Here is a 20,999-nt window from a genome sequence, read left to right on the forward strand (position 1 = left end):
TTAACGAAAAACTGTTTTTGGAAATACTGAATTTACAACAAGGTGATCTGAGTGTCTCCCGCCATAACGCTTTCTATGTGCAAAAGGTGCTTATGTTTGTATGTTTATTACAAAAAAAAAAAAAAATGGCGCAATAATTATTAATTGTCAGTTTCGTCATTAAATACTACACCAAATACAAAATAAATAGCACCATTAAATTTCTTGTAAAAAAACTGGTTATAATGAAATCATTTTAAAATTTGTAAGTTCAATCGTTTGTTTTCCTATAGCGAACAAATAAACTTCTTCTTTTATATATATAGATTTAAGCCTTTCTCTATAATAGTTTCTCTTAACAATGTTATTTGTTAAATGTGTATGCCGCACGTTTTATCGTACATTCCATTATATTGTTACCGTTTAAATCCGTTCTTTCTAAACTTCCGCATGAATACGAAAACTCACTCAACAATAATGTTGTTTTTTGTAGTTCGAATATTATGATCTATTTTTTTTTGAGATATTAACGCTGATGATTTAAGGAAATTCCGAAACGTTCGCATTAAAGATGTGTTGTGTTCTTTTGAAACCCCTTTGTATGCAAAGTCAAATAAACTTTACAATTAAAAACATTAGTTTCTTCATAGCAGAAGTGAAATATTTTTATTTAGTATTAATTGCAATATTTTTTTTATTTAAAATGTATTTTTTAAATTTTGAAATTGGTACGTTGCAGTTTATATAAGAAGAGAAACAGCCAGTATCTTGTGAAAATTCTTTAATTCTTCAACGTTTCACATTACGGCTTTATCAATAGGTTGACAACTAAGAGAACACAAGCCTAGTCTTAAGACAACAAAACAGCTAATATAACTTAAAACAACAACAATGGCGTTCTCATGTATCGTCTGACTTGTAATCATGTTATAAACAATCAAAAAGTAACGGTAACAAATGTGTTACAATAATATAATTATGGTTAAGAAAATATTCATTTAAAACAGAAAACAAAAGATGACACGTGGACATTCAAGCCTAATAAATATGTATATTGAAACAGTAAATTTAGTCAAAACCACTTATAAACATTATGACAAAAGAAATAATGGAGAAGGTGTTAAAAAATTTATACATACATATACATAAATCCACCATTTACAGTGGTAACCCTCTAACCCTATTGATTGAAAGCTTCTTAGATCTTATGAAAAGGGACTCCATGTACTTCCTTTCCAGGAAACTGTGGCATTTTATTTTTATTTCAATACTAAAAAGGTGATCGGACTTTGGCATACCGTGCTTATTAATAAACTACACTTCTACCAACCTCACCCATCATTGTAGCACGGAGATGTTCCATGCACCGTTCTTTTACGGATTTCTCTGTTTCTCCAGTATATTTTTCTTTACAATTCCCACAAGAGATATCATAAACTATATATTCTTTCATACATTTCTTCAGGAATCCCAGATTACTCGCGATACAGTTGTTGTTCTGATAATGATCGCTGAGCGCATTAAATGTTTGTTTTTTAATTTCGCGCAAAGCTACACGAGGGCTATCTGCGCTAGCCGTCCCTAATTTAGCAGTTTATGACTAGAGGGAAGGCAGCTAGTCATCACCACCCACCGCCAACTCTTGGGCTACTCTTTTATCAACGAATAGTGGGATTGACCGTCACATTATAACGCCCCCACGGCGAGCATGTTTGGTGTGACGGGGATTCGAACCCGCGACCTTCAGATTGCGAGTCGAGCGCCCTAACCACCTGGCCATGCCGGGCCGCACTAAATGAGATCCAAGCGAACGTCCAGGCTTTTCAATCACACGTATAAGCAAACCAGATTCCCTTGCAGCATTACTAATGATATTATTAACCTCAGGAGTAATAAAAGATGTTAGAAATGCAACATTTTCTTTCTGACTCCTGTTTTTTTTCATTCCTTTATAGTGAATGTTGCAAATTTTGTTAACCAATCTTTCAGGATAACCATTTGATTTTAAAATCTCCTTTAGATCTACCCTCGCCTCTATTAAATCACCAGGGTTATTAAAAAAACAAAACACGAAAGTCTCGTTAAATGGTTAAAAATTATAGCCCTCTTCATGACTTGTGGATGATGAGAGAGAAAATATAGTATTGAGGATTTTTTTGTATACGTTACTGCACATCTTACCATCCAATACAGCCTTAGAAGTTCTAGAAATTGTAAATGCTCACCAGGTAGAGCATATTCTTAAGTAAACTTGATATTATCGTGAACCTGGTTTAGGATATGATGAAAGCGAATTAAGCTGTTAGAACAGTCATTCCAAAATCCCATAAATATTGTGAATAAAATGCAGCCAGAAGAAAGGAGACTACCTTCCGCCAAGTGTCCATTGAGGGTTGTTTTTGTCTTAATGACATGCATTAAAATTACAGCAAAGGCTATAGCTACCCTATTACCCCTGGCTAATCCTTAGTTCTGACGGTAAATTTATTCCTCAAACTTGAAAACATTATTACGTGAAACTAAATCCAGGAGTCTGCCCACAACAGGTAGGGAGATCCCATGGAGATCTACATCATTTTTACGTTGATCCAAAAAGGACATAACAATGTCGATTCCCTCATTGATGGGTATAGAGCATGTATACTAAAAGAAAAAAGGATGCTGATATTGGTTATTTTACCCATGCCGATAAAACCGTAAGGAGAAGCATTGAGGAATTAAAGAAATTTCGCTGGGTACTGACTGTTTCTCATCATAAAATATGTTTAAGCTCCGGTTTGCGCTACGCTACCAGTTTATGTAAACACAAGTTTCTAATTACGTCAAACAAGAACAATATTAACATTGTCTAGTATTGCTGACAAGAGCTAACTGACGGTAACTAGAGGATGAAATTTGCATAAATAATTGGTAAAAACAAGGTTCGAAAATAATTGTTGTTTAAACTAACACCATCAGAGTACAATTGAAAATAAGCGTAGATAAAACGATTATAATTTAAACTTATCAAAAAGAAACAAAAGTACAAGATTGGTTCAGGAAATCACTTGATTTGTGAGGTCTGATCAAGTTAAGTAGTTTAGCACAGGTGCATAGTAAAGGTTTTGTGTCAGGGTTTAGATGCTTGTGTAGTTGGTTGGTCGTTTTTGAAATTCGCGCAAAGCTACACGTAGGCTATCTGCTCTAGCCGTCCATAATGTAGCAGTGGAAGACTAGAGGGAAGGCAGCTAGTCATCACCACCCACTGTCAACTCCTGGGCTACTCTTTTACCAAAGAATAGTGGAATTGACCATCACATAATAACGCCCCTACGGCTGAAAGGGCAAGCATGTTTGTTGGAAATGGAAATTAGTTCAGATTTCATGATTTCCAATTACACAAGCATCTAGGCCCGGCATGACCCGGTGGTTAGGGCGCTCGACTCGCAATCTGAAAGTTGCGGGTTCGAATCCGTGTTAAAAACAAATCGTAAATTGCCAGGTCCAGGTTTTAATGATAAATGAACCTATAAAAAAAATACAATTTTATTAACCGCCATGTACCGTAATGAGCAACCTAATCCGAGCTTTAGTAAAGATAAAATAGATAAATAAGATACTTTTATATTCCAATATTTCCTATTATTTTCTTATATACTTTCTGTGGCGGCTTGCATTTTCCGAATTATAGTGACGACTAAATGCTGCGCATATTTTACACAAGAATTTTACTAGTGAGATTTTAGGCCTAATCTTATACAACGGTTAAGTAAGCTTATAATGCATAAATTTGAATGTAGAATATATCCAGTTTGAAATGTTAAAAATATCTGTAATGTAAAACAAGTTATAAAGTGTTTGATACCAGAAAGTTGATAATTTTAGTTAAAAATCTTAAGTAATGGTCTACGTGACCTAATACAGTGATATTCCTCAAGCCTGTTCCAAAATTTGAACTTTGAATTATATTAATTAGCTTATCTTCGTAACAGTTTAGCTTCTACGTTTTAGGCCTGAGAAGTATTGAATTAAAAACATTAGTTGTCTCAATGGAATATGCCCAGTTTGGATTTTAAGGAAACAATAATGTTAAAAGACGTGCTTTATTTTGAGATCGCATACTTTGATAAACAAAATGCTCAGTATCTCGATTTATCACAGAGTCCGTAGACTCTATATGTAGGGATGGCTAAGAAACTCAATAGGCATAATACAAAGAGAGTTTGACTTTAATAGGTGATTTACATTCACTTTTATTTATTTCTTTACCCAACAAACCCGAAAACAAGGGTAGAAACCATCGTTAAGATACCAAACCAGAAAATGACCAATCTATCAAATTGTCATCTTTCTTCTTGTTTCAGTCGAGATAACTCTACAACTACATTATCATTAAAGTCAGTTCAAACCTAAGTCCACTCTATGTGTTTCTGCACAGTGCACGATGTCATCGCTTAGTCGTAATAGCTATTAGTAATTGAAAATAAAATTATAATTTTAGTGTAAGCAATGTTATAATTACCCTTTGAAGAGAACTTTTTTAGAGAAATCTGGTGTTCCGTTAATTAAAATGTTTAAGTACAGAGTAAAACAGGAATCACCATAAGAATAGATGACTGTAACATGTAGAATATTCAATGCTTTGTACAATATACAGTTGGTGTCTTTAGGGAGCCAACTCCTATATTATGTATGAAGTGAAAAAGTAAAAAATCAATACACATAATATTAAATTTTATTACACACATTCATGGAATACACTAACTTTCATTCGGGGGGGGGGGACGTAACAAAACAAGTAATTCTTAAAATATAATTTTGTAATTTTAAAATGGTTTAGGGATGACAGCGCCAAAAATAATGCAAAAAATAATATAGGAATGATACAGATGTAGATAGATCATCCCTACATGACTTTCAATATTAAAATTTAATGTTACACTCTAAAATTCATACTTAACTTTAATATGATTGCAGTTATAAATTATGGATTTCTGACTGTTGGTATGTAGTCTGTTTATCATGGTCATGACAGGATAGGCATCAATGTAGTGTAACTAAGAGCCTAGAGCTTATGTACAAGGAGAACCAAGTTGAGTCAAAACATGTCTTGATTATTACAGCCACGTGCTGGGAGGTCGGTCGGATTAATCGGCCTCGTAACCATTTTGTATTCGTGCATTTTACATTTTACAGGGTAGAAAACGATTAATACACTACAAATTTCTATGAGAATATAAATCTGACTGAATGTAAATGTATTAACTTACAGATTTCTGATATCATAAAAGTAAACTCAAAGAAGACTCGCATCTTTTATCCAGCTAAACATTAATACAATGTCAAAAGCAGGAGACTCGGCAGTAAATACATTTAGTTTTATTTAAAAGCAATAAATTATCCCAGAAGTATAAGTGACATATATCGTGCTAGGCTAACGACTAAATCCATTCTTTATGGAATAAAGATACATTGCACAGGAATGGAAAAAGTGCCGGAACAAAGACATTAGTTCGCTACTCCAACAGGGGTTCCTGAACGTTTCAGCTTGGGTTCCCATACTAAGGATCCCACCTAATGATTTCATAGAAATTTTAATTAATAACAGTATTCATGCGGAGATACCTTGCTTTCACTGGAATATGTTATTTGAAAAAACAAAACAACAGAACATAATTTCAAGCACAAACAATGTTGTGTAGTCATAGTTATTGGAATAAACAAAATATTATCTGAACTCATTGTTTCCCAGTGTCAGGGAAGTTCTAAAGAAAATATTTCTACATGTTGTCTTGCGAACCACTTTGGAGTCACGAACCTCAGTTTGGGAACTAAGAGTAGCAAGCACTTAGGCGTTTTCTTACTTTTAATATAAAAATCCACATCTATACAAAACACAAAAATCCAGTATTGTTCCATTTTTTAATGCCTCGTTTCTGCAGTACAGTCTATAAACATCCAACCCCTTAGCGATAAATGCATAAACTGAGTCAGTAAATTTTATAGCAACAAAATTTACTAACGAAATTACAATTTAGTCGTTGTAGAAATGTTGGGTTAGGAAAATGCTTTATTTTCGTAGCTCTATAAAGTGGAAACATAACCTACGAGTCATCATCTTCTATTTTTATTTTTGATTCTACTTTTGAACTGAGAAGATGATAAGGTTCATTATCGTTAATGTAACTGTGAAGTGATTATTTGGAAAAAAAGAAAAATTCCTGGATATATCATTGAAGTAAACTATCACTGACCTGTAGCTAAATATCGTGACTTGATAGACAGTAACAACATACCAGCCAAAACAAAATTGAAGGTCACAAAGCAATAAAATTATTAGACGAATGTTTTCTAAAATTACTGGCTTGTTATTGACTATTCAAACAGAATGTTATCAACTGCCATAGTTTTTTCTTCTTTTACTGAAGTTGCCGCCCATTCTACAAAGTCTCATCATGAATGCTCTACCTGAGCAATCTAACAAAGAATACAATATTTTATTTATCTCAGCAGCATAACCAGAACTCAAGATATTCTTGCAGTTTTTTGGATAGATAATTTAATCAGTGGGTGGGCGAAGCACTCATCATTTTTTTGCTGTTAAAGTCGATAAACAAGGAACCGTATATCGATCTATCTTGATGTATATTATATAGTGATTTAAACCATTAAATATATATTCCGTTTAGCTAGTAGAAATATTATATCTCATAGTTATTGATTTAAATTATCAAAACATTATCAGGATGATATCAAACTGTAGTCAGAACAGGTCAATTTTTATAGGATGATATCAAAGTGTAGTCAGAACAGGTCAATTTTTATAGGATGATATCAAAGTGTAGTCAGAACAGGTCAATTTTTGTAGGATGGTATCAAACTGTAGTCAGAACAAGTCAACTTAAGATGATATCAAACTACAGTCAGAACAAGTCAACTTAGATGATATCAAACTACAGTCAGAACAAGTCAACTTAGATGATATCAAACTACAGTCAGAACAAGTCAACTTAGATGATATCAAACTACAGTCAGAACAAGTCAACTTAAGATGATATCAAACTGTAGTCAGAACAAGTCAACTTAAGATGATATCAAACTACAGTCAGAACAAGTCAACTTAAGATGATATCAAACTGTAGTCAGAACAAGTCAACTTAAGATGATATCAAACTGTAGTCAGAACAAGTCAACTTAAGATGATATCAAACTGTAGTCAGAACAAGTCAACTTAAGATGATATCAAACTGTAGTCAGAACAAGTCAACTTAAGATGATATCAAACTACAGTCAGAACAAGTCAACTTAAGATGATATCAAACTACAGTCAGAACAAGTCAACTTAAGATGATATCAAACTACAGTCAGAACAAGTCAACTTAAGATGATATCAAACTACAGTCAGAACAAGTCAACTTTATTAAGATGATATCAAACTATAGTCAGAAAAAGTCGATTTATTTTATTATTCTTAGAAATCTGTTTATAAGTTTTAGCAATTTCCACTTAACTCGTTTTCTTCTTTACTTGGCCCACTATGTTATGTAGGTCAAAGGTGACTGTCGCTCCGTTTGGATCGATCAAAAGACGAAAAAAGTTTATTAAAATTTGGGTGTTTCACTTTCTTGAAATATTAATTTTTTTGACTTCATATCAATTAGAATGTATTCAGTGAGGTGCTGTGATGTTTAATCTTCATCACAAGTTCATCAATATATGATTGTTAGGCTTGGGTATAGAACACAGTTACATGCTTCCGCTGTATACTTCTGTTAAATATTTGCACGTTTTGATGTGCCTCCCAGTGGCACAGCAGTATGTCTGCGGACTTACAACGCTAGAAACCGGGTATCGATACACGTGGTAGGCAGAGCACAGATAGCCTATTGTGTAACATATTGCGCAAAATTGTATGTAACAACAAGCTGCTCATACATACTTACGTATTTTAATCGCAATCTTACTTTTAGCTATTTTTGAAAGACTTAGGCTGGTGTTTTCAAGTACTTCTGATTGGAAAATTCATAAACCAACTTTTATGTTGATATTCAAGCATAAATTAAATGTCACTAAAATTTTAAATATATTAAATTTGTTGTGTAGATCAGTTAAATCTACATGAAAGTGAAGAAGTTTTCTAAGTGAAACGTTCTTTTACATGCTCACTTTTCTTTAAATTGGGGGCGGGTTGGCCCTGTTGTATAGCCCTGGATTTTGAAGCTGGCAAGCCGGTTTCGAATCCATATGATGCCACAAAGTATTCTATATACTTTAATCTGTGGATGCGTTATGAAAGTGGCATCCAATCCCTTAGCGTGATAGTGGGTGCTGCTGACCATATGAAAAATTCAACTACTAATTATTTAAACTACAAAGATATTGGCACGTGGTGGTAAATAAGGAAATATTTTTGGTTCCACTAATTGATATATGTGGTGTATTTGTGAAGCTGCTTGAAAAGTCGTCAATTAATACTTTAATAAATGGACGCTGAACACATCGCAGGAAGAAACTGATGTCGGAGTTTAATGGTGTATGTGTAATAAATATCATGTATATGTTTTCCTATTCAAAGGACATGCCTAAATTAAAACTGATGTTGTAATAAAATTTAGCATGTCCAGTAAGTCTGTTATACTTCGCTGCAGTTGTTTTTCGGTGAATGTTTTTCATTGTTACTATATTGCTTAATGGATTGTTTAACACATTATAAAACGGAATCGGGTATTTCTAAAATTATTACTTTGTGTGTATTTCGGTGAGAGGGGGAGTTGATCGTTACACCGTCGATAATCCTTACAATTTTAGCGGAGGTAAATTGCCCTGCTAATCTTTAACCAGGCATGATTGTATTTCCAGACCTTTTCGCATGTGACTTAGGTAAAATATTTGCTTTGATTAGAGCATTTTTGACGTGTATTACGCGTGCCTCGTGACTAGCACTTTTTGTACGTTTTAGTGATATTGATTTATTTTTTTACAATAAATTTAAATATTCATAAACATAATTATGTTATACTATTTATCTAACATTCGGTGCTGTTAACCATGAAATACATTTTTGTTTTTTAACTATTATTCAAGATTAACTCGCAAGTGTGACAAAGCTAATCTCAAAACTATTTACTGTCACCTTACATCCAATCTTCAGCAAGACGTTTAACTACTCCTCTTAATTGTTTAGGTGTTGGTCTATATATTTTTCCCGATCAGAAGGTAAAAAAATGCACAAGCTTCAGCTAGACCGCTGTATTCTTCATTGGATTAATACTTAATATTTTCTTTTCTGTACTCTGTTCACAGTAAGTATATATAGCTCATATACCTTATTAAATGGTCTGCTATTAATTAAGCAACAATATGTGTTTATGTACAATTTGTTTTTGTCTGACATTAGAAAATTATACATACATATATATATATATATATATATATATATATATGACGATAACAAAAATATTAAAAGCTAGTTAAGTTAGTAAGAGGTTCACAGTGTCTACCACTAGGCGTCGCTGCTTAAGAAATAAATGGAAACCTTGACATTAAAGAAGACAGGTAATTGTTCTGGACAGGTAGGTATACTAGACTGCTGGATGAGAAAAACGTGTCTTCATTTTTGTTGGTTTTGTTATCTGCTTTTCTAAACACCTGCGTTCAAAGCTTGTCATGCTGTAATCGCATCTTGAGCAAGTGCATTAAGTAAGAAATAAACGAGACAGATTTCTATCTGCATATCTAGCTCACTGTCTGCCTGTCTATCAATCTTTATATGTGTCCATGTGTCTACATGTGTATCTGTGATTTTTATCTACAAAGACTTGATCTATCTCTCTATCTGTAATATATTTTATATCTATTATTCTCTATCCTAGAATTTTAATTAGTTTATACTGTATTACTAGAGAGGTAATGATCATTTCCCAACAAGCATTTTTGTACATTGAAAGGCATTGCCAGTTATTAAGCACGTTTTTTTTATTATTTTTAACAATTAACGAATGCGGTTAAGCCTTATCCTAACATGTTTTCCATTCTATAAATTAGCAGTAACATAAGTAACAAAAGTTCAGTGCTAAAGGTGTTTATTTTATAAGTAGCAGCAGGTTTATTTTTGCTTCTGTTTCTAACATTTATGATTTTTATCTTTTCGTCTGAAGTAAGGATGCCTTGGACTAAAGTTATGCTAAACTTATCATTAATCATAAATATTGATTGGCTGTTATTAACACAGTCTCTCAGCTCTTAGTGATGTTAATTATCAACGCTATTTTTTTTCTATAGTAATCAAATATGTTTTTGTTGATATATGTGTTTTGTTTGAGGTCATACAATTACTAACGCAATTAACTTTAGAAAACTAACTAGGTGTGTACTAGTGGTACTCATTTATCAAAACGATTTTCGTTATTCAGGTATTTTTTAATTCTTCTTGACTTCAGTATTTTATAATTATTGAACACTGCGTAAGATTAAACGGTTTACACGCAATCTTATTAATGACATTTAATCCAACTTAATACTTTTCTTCCCTACGTATTTGTCAAATTAGAGTCAAGTGAAAAACTGCATTGACAATTTTTTTTTCTGTTGCTTCCGATGTGTGTATTTCGAAATAATTTTCCACTCTTAAAAAATTCTTGGACGCTCTAACGGTGTGGGATAAATATAATGTTAACTTCAGTTTGCTTAATAGAATGTTAAGGAATTTTCATTGGATCAATGTCAATGTGTAGCGGTCCAATAAAGTTTTCCAGAGCAGAACTTTATCTCGAGTTTTAAATTAATTTAAGTTTAATATAGCACATTTTAAACTCTAACTATGGTGCTGTGCAACATCAGAAGGGTTTGTATATGAGCTTTGTTATTACATATTCCCTTCCTGTATTATTTCAATCATAAACTAAAGGATATATACTCAAAATACAGGTAGGCTTTTGGAGTGGAGAACTGATACTATTTTACTACTGACGTGCGATTAATATACAAACACACGTCACAAATGTTTATAGTACTGATGCCATTATACATATCTTCTCCTGTGTATTATATATATACACTTCCTTAATATTTATATAACAGAAGTTATCATTCCTTAGTACTGAGGATACCAACTCGAGTCATTACGTCATTGTAGACTCCTTAAGAAGTTTTCGGAGATTTACGTTATTACTTGTTCTCTCCTACATATTCTTGTTCTTAAATTCATAATACATTAAAGTCTAAAAGAATTTACTTAACTTACATTTACAAATACTTTTCCTGTTGATTCCTGTATTTAATAAGTTCATAAGATATAGACGACTTAAAATTATGCGGAAATTATGTTGTCAAGTAACTTCTTCTGTATAAATTTTTCTTATGTTTGTAAAGTTTATACGCCTTAAGATTAATAGAACTAACATCATTACGTATCGTCTCTTATAGTGTTTTGTCATGAATTCCTAAGACTTACGCCCTAAAAACCTTTATAGAACTCCCGTCATTACGCATCCTCTCCGGTACATTCTGCTTAAATGCTTAAGACCCTAAAACGCCTCCGTACATCTGTCATCAATACATATATTTTCTTATGGATCTTCTTCTCTAGTGTATACACGTTAAGAGTATTGTGTAAGTTAATTTTTTCTTTGGCCAGTTAGCAAAATCTTCAACAGATTGTATCTGTTTTTCATAATACAAGTTCTAGTGGATATGGTTGTTATATATGAATGATAGCTTATCATTATGCTTTAGGTGATTGAACTGTTGCGATTTATTAACACGAGCAGCTTTGATAGTATTACGAATGTTATTCTTGAGAAGCTAAAAAATCATGATAATCCTAAGCAATGAAATCGGTGCGTTTTACTCTGAGATTATCTGGTTTTGATCACTGAACACTAAATTGTGACTATTATTTACACGAATGTGCTGTTTAATTATTTTCGTGAGCTTTATGAATTTCGAACATAAAGTGAAGTTCGAATTATTCCGAATTACACCAGTTTGTTAGTTATTATTGAAACAGACAGAGAAATATGAGTAATTTTGAGACCATTGAATGATGTAGGGCAAATATGTTTATGCGTTTCAGGGGATGCTAAACTGAGGTAATCCCTTGGGCATTTTTCTTCTCTCAAGAGTAATGTTAAATAACATAAAACCAATTAACTATTGGATGGAGACTTATATAACTTAAGGTTCATACAGTAGCACTGCCCCCAGTGGCGCAGCGGTATGTCTGCGGACTTACAACGCTAGAAACCGAGTTTCGATACCCGTGGTGGGCAGAGCACAGATAGCCCATTGTGTAGCTTTGTGCATAAATTCAAACAAACAAACAAGCACTGACCTTGGAATAACTTTCAATGACCCTTCTCCCCAAGATATCTCTGGAAAATGAATAAATAGTCTGTAATCTATATGGAACTGATTGGATTGTAAATCCATAAGTGGCAAATAAACAAGTCGAAACAGATCAATTTGCAGTTCAGCGTGATTACATATCAACAACTATAGCCATATTGGCTTCCAAATGATTAGCCAGTTTTCGCCGTTCAGTAACGAAACTTTAAATAAAAGCTAGATTTTATAATATATTTTAAGTCTGAAACGTTTCAATAATCACAAACACAGCTGCTAGGATACACACACATCTTGGAGATATTTAGTATTCTTGTACGTAGACATTCTGTAGAAACTATAGGGCAACGGAGAGAGGCTCGTACTTGGCTTTTTTAAATGACCATCTATTATAACGTAGGGGATTATAATATGATGTTAAATCTAGAAATAATAATCTGAGATTGCACAGTTATCAAGCTGCAAAGTTTGATCCAGACATCACACAATCTCAGATTACGCAGTTATCAAGCTGCAAAGTTTGATCCAGACATCACACAATCTGAAATTACACAGTTATCAAGCTGCAAAGTTTGATCCAGCCATCACACAATCTCAGATTACACAGTTATCAAACTGCAAAGTTTGATCCAGACATCACACGGTATAATGTCTGAAAATTCGATATATTATAACAAAATGCAATATATCAATTTTTAGCTATAAATTAAACAAATATATTAAATTCGTGATATTCTTTATTCACAGGAGCCTTTTAATCAAAATCAAATGAAATCAACGAGCTACATTTACTGTGATAATTACTTTATGGCGGAAACCTGAAATCGGGTTCTGAAGCCGCAGTACGCTGTCATTGACTTTGTTGAATAGTGTACTTTGAGGTGAAAGAATTTTTTTTTTTTTACCTGAAAATGTCCTTTTTGCTTGGTGCTGTGAGAGGAATTTTTAAAAGTTAACATGTTGCCTAGATGTCGGTAGTTGTCGCTTCAGACACAAAGAATTATGACAGGTGGTTATCGTGTCGTCATATCTGCATGATTTGTATGCAAAAAAGTATACAATAACAGTTCTTCGGGTATAAAAGATATAAAAAGGAAACCCTTTAAAGTACCTTGACCGAAGTCAGATTCTCTAAGTGAATGACTTCGTCGTGGAAGTCAAGCACGCTTTGATCTCGGTAAACATAAAACTTTGTCGGCATCTGTTGACTTGATTAACTTGTTCGTTAATCCTGTTAGGTCCAACTCGCATCGGCGATATGTCGTCCAACGTTGTCAGCAGTCAATTTACTAGAGCAACAGAAGGATGGAAGGAAGCTAGACGTTCTTTAGCTTCGTCATCAGTGACATCTAGTGGTCTTGGAAGCGGCGGAAGCATGCTCGGAAACGACAGCTCAAGCGATCATAACCACAGCGATGTCAACCAGAGCTATAATAAGACGGATTTCAAGGGCCCTCCGAAACTTACTCCTGTAAGTGGAGTTTTTAGATCAAAGGTAAGAATATATTAGTTGGCAAATATTGCTGTGTGTAAATTGAATTTTGATACAACTATACTATAAAGGGGCTCGTGTGTCTGTTTATTAGTTTTATTTTTTTTAATTCCAACTTCCCACACTCTAATTGCCATGAAACTTTCAGAAGTTCTTGGAGACCCCCCCCCCCCCGATAGATTCTACAAACACTTACTATATTCTTTTATTGTTAGTTAATATTTCCAATAAAATATCACTAGCTATTATATACATTCTCCCTGATGCATCCACAGTTTTGTTAAACCCTTTTAAATTTATGGCAACTAGGTCATTATCAGAATACACACCCGTTCTTTTCGTTGTTTGTGAAAATTATTTTTAGCACAGTTTCTTAAAAATACGCCATTAGAAACGGAACAACATTTTGCCTGACGTTTGACACTAGGTGTCATTTAAAGAGTATTGCATATGAATTCAAAGGTCAATGTGAATCCATATATGAGACCTACATTAGTTTCTGCCAGCTGTAGGCCACTACTGTCATTTTCCATTGTGTTTTATGGATAACTGAAAAATCTAGTAGCGAAAGTAACAAAGCCTCTGACAGAGTATTGTCTTTACTTTATTGCTATTGTCAGAGAATTCCAAAATGAGGGTCTTTAAGCCTATGGCCGTAGTAAATACAAAACATTTTCCTCCTAAATTATTCTGACTTTTCTTTAGAATTTAAATTTTTCATTATTTTAAAATGTTATTTATAATGAAACTTATTCCATATGGATTAATTTATTGGGTGGGGGTTCTTAGTCAAGATGTCTAATGCCTTGGGGGGGGGGACAACGCGTACGTATTTTGTTTTAAGCGTAATCACATTAGCGCATATGCATCATGGATTTTTTAACGTAAACCTATATTGATTGAAATAAAAAATCCTGCGTACTTCACCCATTATTCTTATGTGTAAAGTGGTTACGAACTTAATTTAGAAATGTTAACTGCATAACATAACTGTTTTATAGAAATAAAACACGAAAGCTGAGGAAACAAAATTAATCTCGTGCACGTTAAGTTTGAGAAAACTATAAATTACATCTTTAATAGTAACGAAAACTTGTTACCTAATTCGAGATGCTCACCCAAAACTTAGTGAAATATCTTGACGAAAACCGAAGAAGGTACGTCTGTAAAGATGATTAATAATAAACTTCAAAGAAACGTTTATTAAATAGGCTTATTTAATTTTGGATATTAAAAGGAAGATTAGAAGTTCTTTAAACAGGGTTAAGTGCTTTTTCTCTTGCCTCAAATATATTCGTTTATAGTTTAAAGATAATAATTATAACTCTGCTAGGAATAATTATAGCTACAAATAATCTATTTGCGTTATCAAAAATATAAACTTCGTCCATTGAAAGTTTTGAAAGATATTTCTTTCCTACTATTTTAATTAATTAATCAGAATGCTTAGGTTGTTTAAATATATTTCTGATTTTTATAAGAGTAAGTTATTAAAATGTACGCATTTTCATATTATGTTAAAGATTCTAGCATTTACTATGGTATTTTTTATAGTTTATCAAAACGGGTTCTTCATAATGTATGACCCGAAGTGTGTACACTGTACTGACTATTTATCGGATACTTCTATTTGATTGTAATTCACCAAACAAGGACAGAAAATATTATTTTACAGCGTATAAAACCTGTACTTTAGTACATTTGTTTATACTTAGAAGCAGTAACATTGTGTCACATGATGTATGGGTGTATAAAAATTGTTGTTTTACCAACGATTCAATTTTCCATTGTGCACACAGCAGCAAAACTTCATCGATATCTGGAATCTTTTTGGGATTGGGGAGGGTCAGGTGCTACTTACACGTAACGTCAATTCAGAGAGAACAAAAAAAAACCCACTAGCACTGAGTTATTAGCACTAGGCAGTGTCGTTATTGTTAAACTTCTGTGCCTACCTGCCTTTGTTTTTCTACAACGCTAGATTGACTACATCACCACGACTTGAAAGAACACAAAATATCACGATGGGCAGATATACCTTCATAGTTATACCCTTCTCCTTGTAGGGTATACCTTACATTTTTGAAAATAATTTCTCATGACAACGAAGAAAGGACAACGAGTTGTTTGTGTGTGTGTGTAACTGTGTACACACACACACACACACACACGTGTGTTGGACAGCCTTTTTGAAACACCTAGTGCAAGTAACTTAATAACGTGTAGTTCCACCTTCGTCTTTTGGAACTTCTTCAGTTCTTTATAGCAGGACACTTTTAAGTTCGTAAAAAGTATAATGAAGAATTAGGATCCACTCCTTGAAGAACAGCGATCTTGTTCACTCTTGGTGATTTTTCCAACCACTAATTTACCTAACGAGACTTATGGAATAATTGTCATACTGTAATAATGTTTAATAATGTTCATTTTCCAAAGCTAAAAAATTGTACAATTTGGGTGACTAAAGCACTACTTATTAGTAATTGGGTTCTGACAAAATTTTCTCTTTGACAACATTTAAGTCACATTTCTTTCCCATGCTGCTAGACAACTAACGTGCAATACAATTTACATGTGTTTAAATAATACAGTTTACCTGTTTAAGGGGTCATTGGAATAACCAATTAATATGTCTATTTAACATCTGGGAAGAATAAGCACATCTTTATGCGGATTTGTAATTTTTTTGATCGTACCACTCTAGATAAAAAATGTATATAATTTCGATAAGTACTGTTGCCATTAACCAGGCTAACATTTAGGTACTGGGTTGATAAAAGATACAGAATAAAACCACAACTATTTTTGTTTTGTTAATTAACTGTAAAATCATATTAAAAATAAACTATATAAAATGGAGTGTAATATGTTACAAACTTTCTATAGTTAGCGACAAAGAGAAGAGAAGAAACCGAATCTTCTTGAAGCAGACAATAGCATAAGAGAAGTGATTATAAATGTACATCCACACTTTTGAAAAGTCATATCTAAAAATTGCAGAAAGCATAACCAACAAATAATTTGTAAAAAAAACAACTACGTTAGATAAATATTTTTAGCTCATCTTGTGTATTTCAAGGCTAAATTCAGAGTATTTAAAGGAGTATTCATCAAAGGAAAAGCGATATTTTAGCAAAACGCAGGAAAGTTGTAAAAAAAAATTATGTTACATCTTGGATACAAAAAAAATCCCTTTTTGTGGGGATTTGAAGTACGATATAACCCTAAAAATGATCAAAAGCTATTAAAAACTGTTATTATCATTCATCGATGATTCGGACGTAATATTGAGTACTAAACAACAAAAAAAAACCATAGGGTGTTAGCTAATCACAGAAAAAGCTTATTTTAACAGGCCAATTTATTTGGCTATTAAACAAGTCTAAAGATAGTTTCTACATACAATGGAAACTAAGACTTCATGCCTGTAAACGGAGATTTTGCGATACAATTACGGCTCGGGAATATTCGTGTATTTTTCAACAGCTAGAATTAAGTACAAGTGAAAACGCACTCATTTTTCTTTTTAAGCAGACTTCCTCATGCTTGCTTGTATGCCGGCGTGTGTTATGACGGTTTTCGTGACTCGATAAAGTTGTGTAATTGAGCCTTAAGTGGCGTTGACCGCCTCCCCCCCATTCCCTAGACATACACTAACTTGTGCACATATTTGTTAGGAGTTCGTCCTTGGCCTTAGTGAATCTTTTTATGATAACTGTACGGCACTGGATCAGACTTGAAAGAACGATGTCGTATACGTACACATTACTTGCTGAAAAGAATAAGGTTAGTACTAAGACAAGAAAGAAGGGCAATCAAAATGTTTCTGCTTCATACCGATCTATCATTTTATGTTTTTTTTTAATCATCTTGATAATCAAAGTGAATATTAATCGGTTTATTAACCTTTATGAATCATCTCGATAATCAAAGTGAATATTAATATGTTTATTAACTTTTATGAATCATCTCGATATCAAAGTGAATATTCATCTGTTTATTAACCTTTATGAATCATCTCGATAATCAAACTGAATATTAATCTGCTTATTAACCTTTTTGAATCATCTCGATAATCAAAGTGAATATTAATCGGTTTATTAACCTTCGTGAATAAGCCATTATCTTTCTACAAGCCTATGAATCTGTTGAGAGATTATCAACTTGTATGTTTAAGTACCAATGGTTCTGTTTGTTCAAAATTTGAGCTTCGAGGGGTACACCATGCGTGATCGTTGATCTCGACTGTATGACGTCATTAATTATATATATACCCATAATCAGTATTCGGTAATCTTGACAGCTATGTTTGATTGGATTTTATCACTTGCAAAAATATAATAATAATTTGAATATATATGTATGTGTTTAAGAGTTTTTAATAGGGAGGAAACGGATACATATCCCGTCCTCCAATGCTAAAGGTGCAAGTAACCTGCCCCCCCCCCCCATACACACATTCAGAATAGTCACCTATAACGGTTTACTTATACCCAGTTTTCGTTGAGTCAAACAAGACATGATGTATTCCAGTGATGCCACTTCCTTTTGGTTAATGTTTCAGTATAGAGCATTTATTAAGGTTAACGTATAAGTGGTTGATTCCTATATACATATATTTTGAGTTATATAAGTTGTGTTTTGTTACCTGAAATAGTGATCATTTACTGATATAATAGCTTAAGTTTTTCTAAACATGGGCGCTCACAGAAATATTTTCAAGGGAGGGGCAAAACATGTATGTAGGGGATCAGCTTTTACACTGTAAGTCAATAGACTAAAATAACATATGTTATGTGTGCTCAAATGCAAATACAAATTTACAGTTTTAACAAAAATTACTATAAGTATTTAGTTTAACTACGATGTTAAGTTTGAGATCGTAATACGTGCAATTTTTTTGTGAAATGTAAAGGGGAGCAAATGGTCCCTCTTGCTCCTTCCCGCGGGCGCTCATGCTTCCAAATGTGCCAAAAACAAAGGAAATTGCTGTGGTTAGAATGTTTAATACCTCTGGTTTTATTATTTTTAATTTATTGGTATTTTTCTTTTATTATATATATTGTTTTTATTATTACCTTATTATATGGATTTAGGTCTCCTAAGCTGGCCAAACCTCATGAGATATTATTGGGTTTATGGCAGATAATATGTTTAACATAGAAAATATCCAACTGATAAAACATTAAATTATAATCTTTTAAAGTAAGAACGTAAGAAAATAATATTTTATTAGCTGAACTCAGTGCTGAGTTTATTTTCAGTTTTGGTCTAAATAGATTGATTGCTCTGATTGCAACTTAATATTAATTACTATTTTTATCTCGGTGCTTTAAAGTGGAATAATTCTGTTTTCAGGACAAATCTGTTGTGCGACCGGTGGCTTTTAAACCATTGATATGTACAGTCTTGAATCCTTTTCGTCACTCATCTTCCACCTTAATGATGAATACGATGATAAGTTCCAGCCCACACAGCACTGATACCGAGATCAAGAGCTGTTACGGAAGCACAATGTCTCACTCGTCTTCCCTGATCACTGAAGATGACCAAAAGTCCACGACTTACTCATTAGATAGATGCGTCAAACTTCTCGATACTCCTGCATCTTATGCTTCTTCGTATGCAGATAGCGGTGGGTCAACGTTAAACCTGGAAGAAATAATTCACACTCCGTCTCCGAGTGACAGTGGTGTGGAGGAATTCGAAGCCATACTGCGAGACAAGGACTCTGAAATTAACTTCTTAAGGGAGACGTTGGAACAGAATGAACAAGTGATTTTTAAAGTTTACGAAGAAAAAGAACAGATGTGGCTGAAAGAGATCAGAAAAATTCGCGACCACTATGACCATAAACTGAGAGCAACACAGCAACGGCTGGTTAAGATGGAGGAATTGCGAAACAACCAGAAATATCAGGTAAAATTGCAGAGATAATTCGAAGCAATATATATTGATAAAACCACAATCAAATGAAACTAAAAAGAGAAAGAGCTAACAGTAGCATTGGGTATTACCAGATAAAAATAGGAAATAGGTAACAATAACATTTCAATTGTGATTATGAATAGATATATATTTTATTAAAACTGAGGTACATTATACATAAATTATTTCATACTGAGCATTTCAGCATCTGAAAATGTGTAAGTCCGAGAAGAAGACAACAAAATCCTTTACTAGAAATATAATAGAAAATTAATATACGTATTTTGACAAAACCGAAGACTAATGTACTTCATAGCCAAGGATAGAACGTTCTTGATTTTTCATAGTGGGTATTGGATTACACAGACAACCATGACAGTATCTTACTAGTGTATGAAACTATAGCAAGTATTGTGGTATTTTGAACTTCCATTCAGAATCTGAGCAGCCAACGTGTTGCAAATTATCATGCAAAAAATCAAGCAAGCCAAACGCAAAAATCAAAGTTTAGCCTAAATGTAAATTATTTTATAGTAGAGAGGTTGATGCAAAGAGATTAGCCCTCTCTTGGCGTTTAAGAGTATTTCGATGGAAATCTTTATTTTAATTCACAAAAACATTGAAGCAGCCACTATAATTATCATGAAAAATTTCGGAGAACATAAATAAAATAATTTTAAGATATCCAGTCTATGATGAATATATCGCATGAAAGAGAAAAATTAAAGTTTCAAAGCTTAGTATAACATTAAGATAATTGCTTTTAAAACTGATGCTAGAAAAAATGTCATACAATGCTTTCCTTATATTGTTGCTTATTTTGATATTATATGTAAATGTTACAACACTTGGGGTGCTACTACTGAGATTTTGTGTTATATACATTACAATAGAATACAAAAGTCCTATTTTTATTAAAAATAATTTTTGACATTAAATAAACGATGCAAATCTAAATATCAATAAATCATAAACACAAATTATTTCTTGAGAACGTTCAAGCAGTGATTTGGTTTATATTCTAATCATTTGATTGTTTGTTATAGATTTTCGCGCAAAGCTACATGAGGGCTATCTGCCCTAGCCATCCCTAATTTAGCAGTGTAAGACTAGAGGGAAGGCAGCTAGTCATCACCACCCACTGCCAACTCTTGGGCTACACTTTTACCAAAGAATAGTGGAATTGACCATCACATAATAACGCCCCTACGGCTGAAAGGGCGAGCATGTTTGTTGGGACACGGATTCGAACCCGCAACTTTCAGATTGCGAGTCGAGC

The 20,999-nt window shown here is 33.1% G+C and overlaps 1 protein-coding gene across 5 annotated transcripts in view; it reads left to right on the forward strand.

The window, feature by feature from the left end:
- LOC106468978 (leucine zipper putative tumor suppressor 2 homolog) overlaps window positions 1–20,999 on the forward strand; it is a 62,750-nt gene that overhangs the window by 35,929 nt on the left and 5,822 nt on the right. For all 5 annotated transcript variants that reach the window (XM_022398166.1, XM_022398175.1, XM_022398169.1 and 2 more), the window contains 2 exons: window positions 13,539–13,795; window positions 19,151–19,711. In XM_022398166.1, coding sequence (XP_022253874.1) covers window positions 13,559–13,795; window positions 19,151–19,711 — 798 coding nt within the window. In that variant the 5' untranslated portion in view covers window positions 13,539–13,558. The remainder of the gene's footprint in view (window positions 1–13,538; window positions 13,796–19,150; window positions 19,712–20,999) is intronic.

This window comes from Limulus polyphemus, unplaced genomic scaffold (genome assembly GCF_000517525.1).
Source record: "Limulus polyphemus unplaced genomic scaffold, Limulus_polyphemus-2.1.2 Scaffold93, whole genome shotgun sequence".
Lineage (NCBI taxonomy): Eukaryota > Metazoa > Arthropoda > Merostomata > Xiphosura > Limulidae > Limulus > Limulus polyphemus.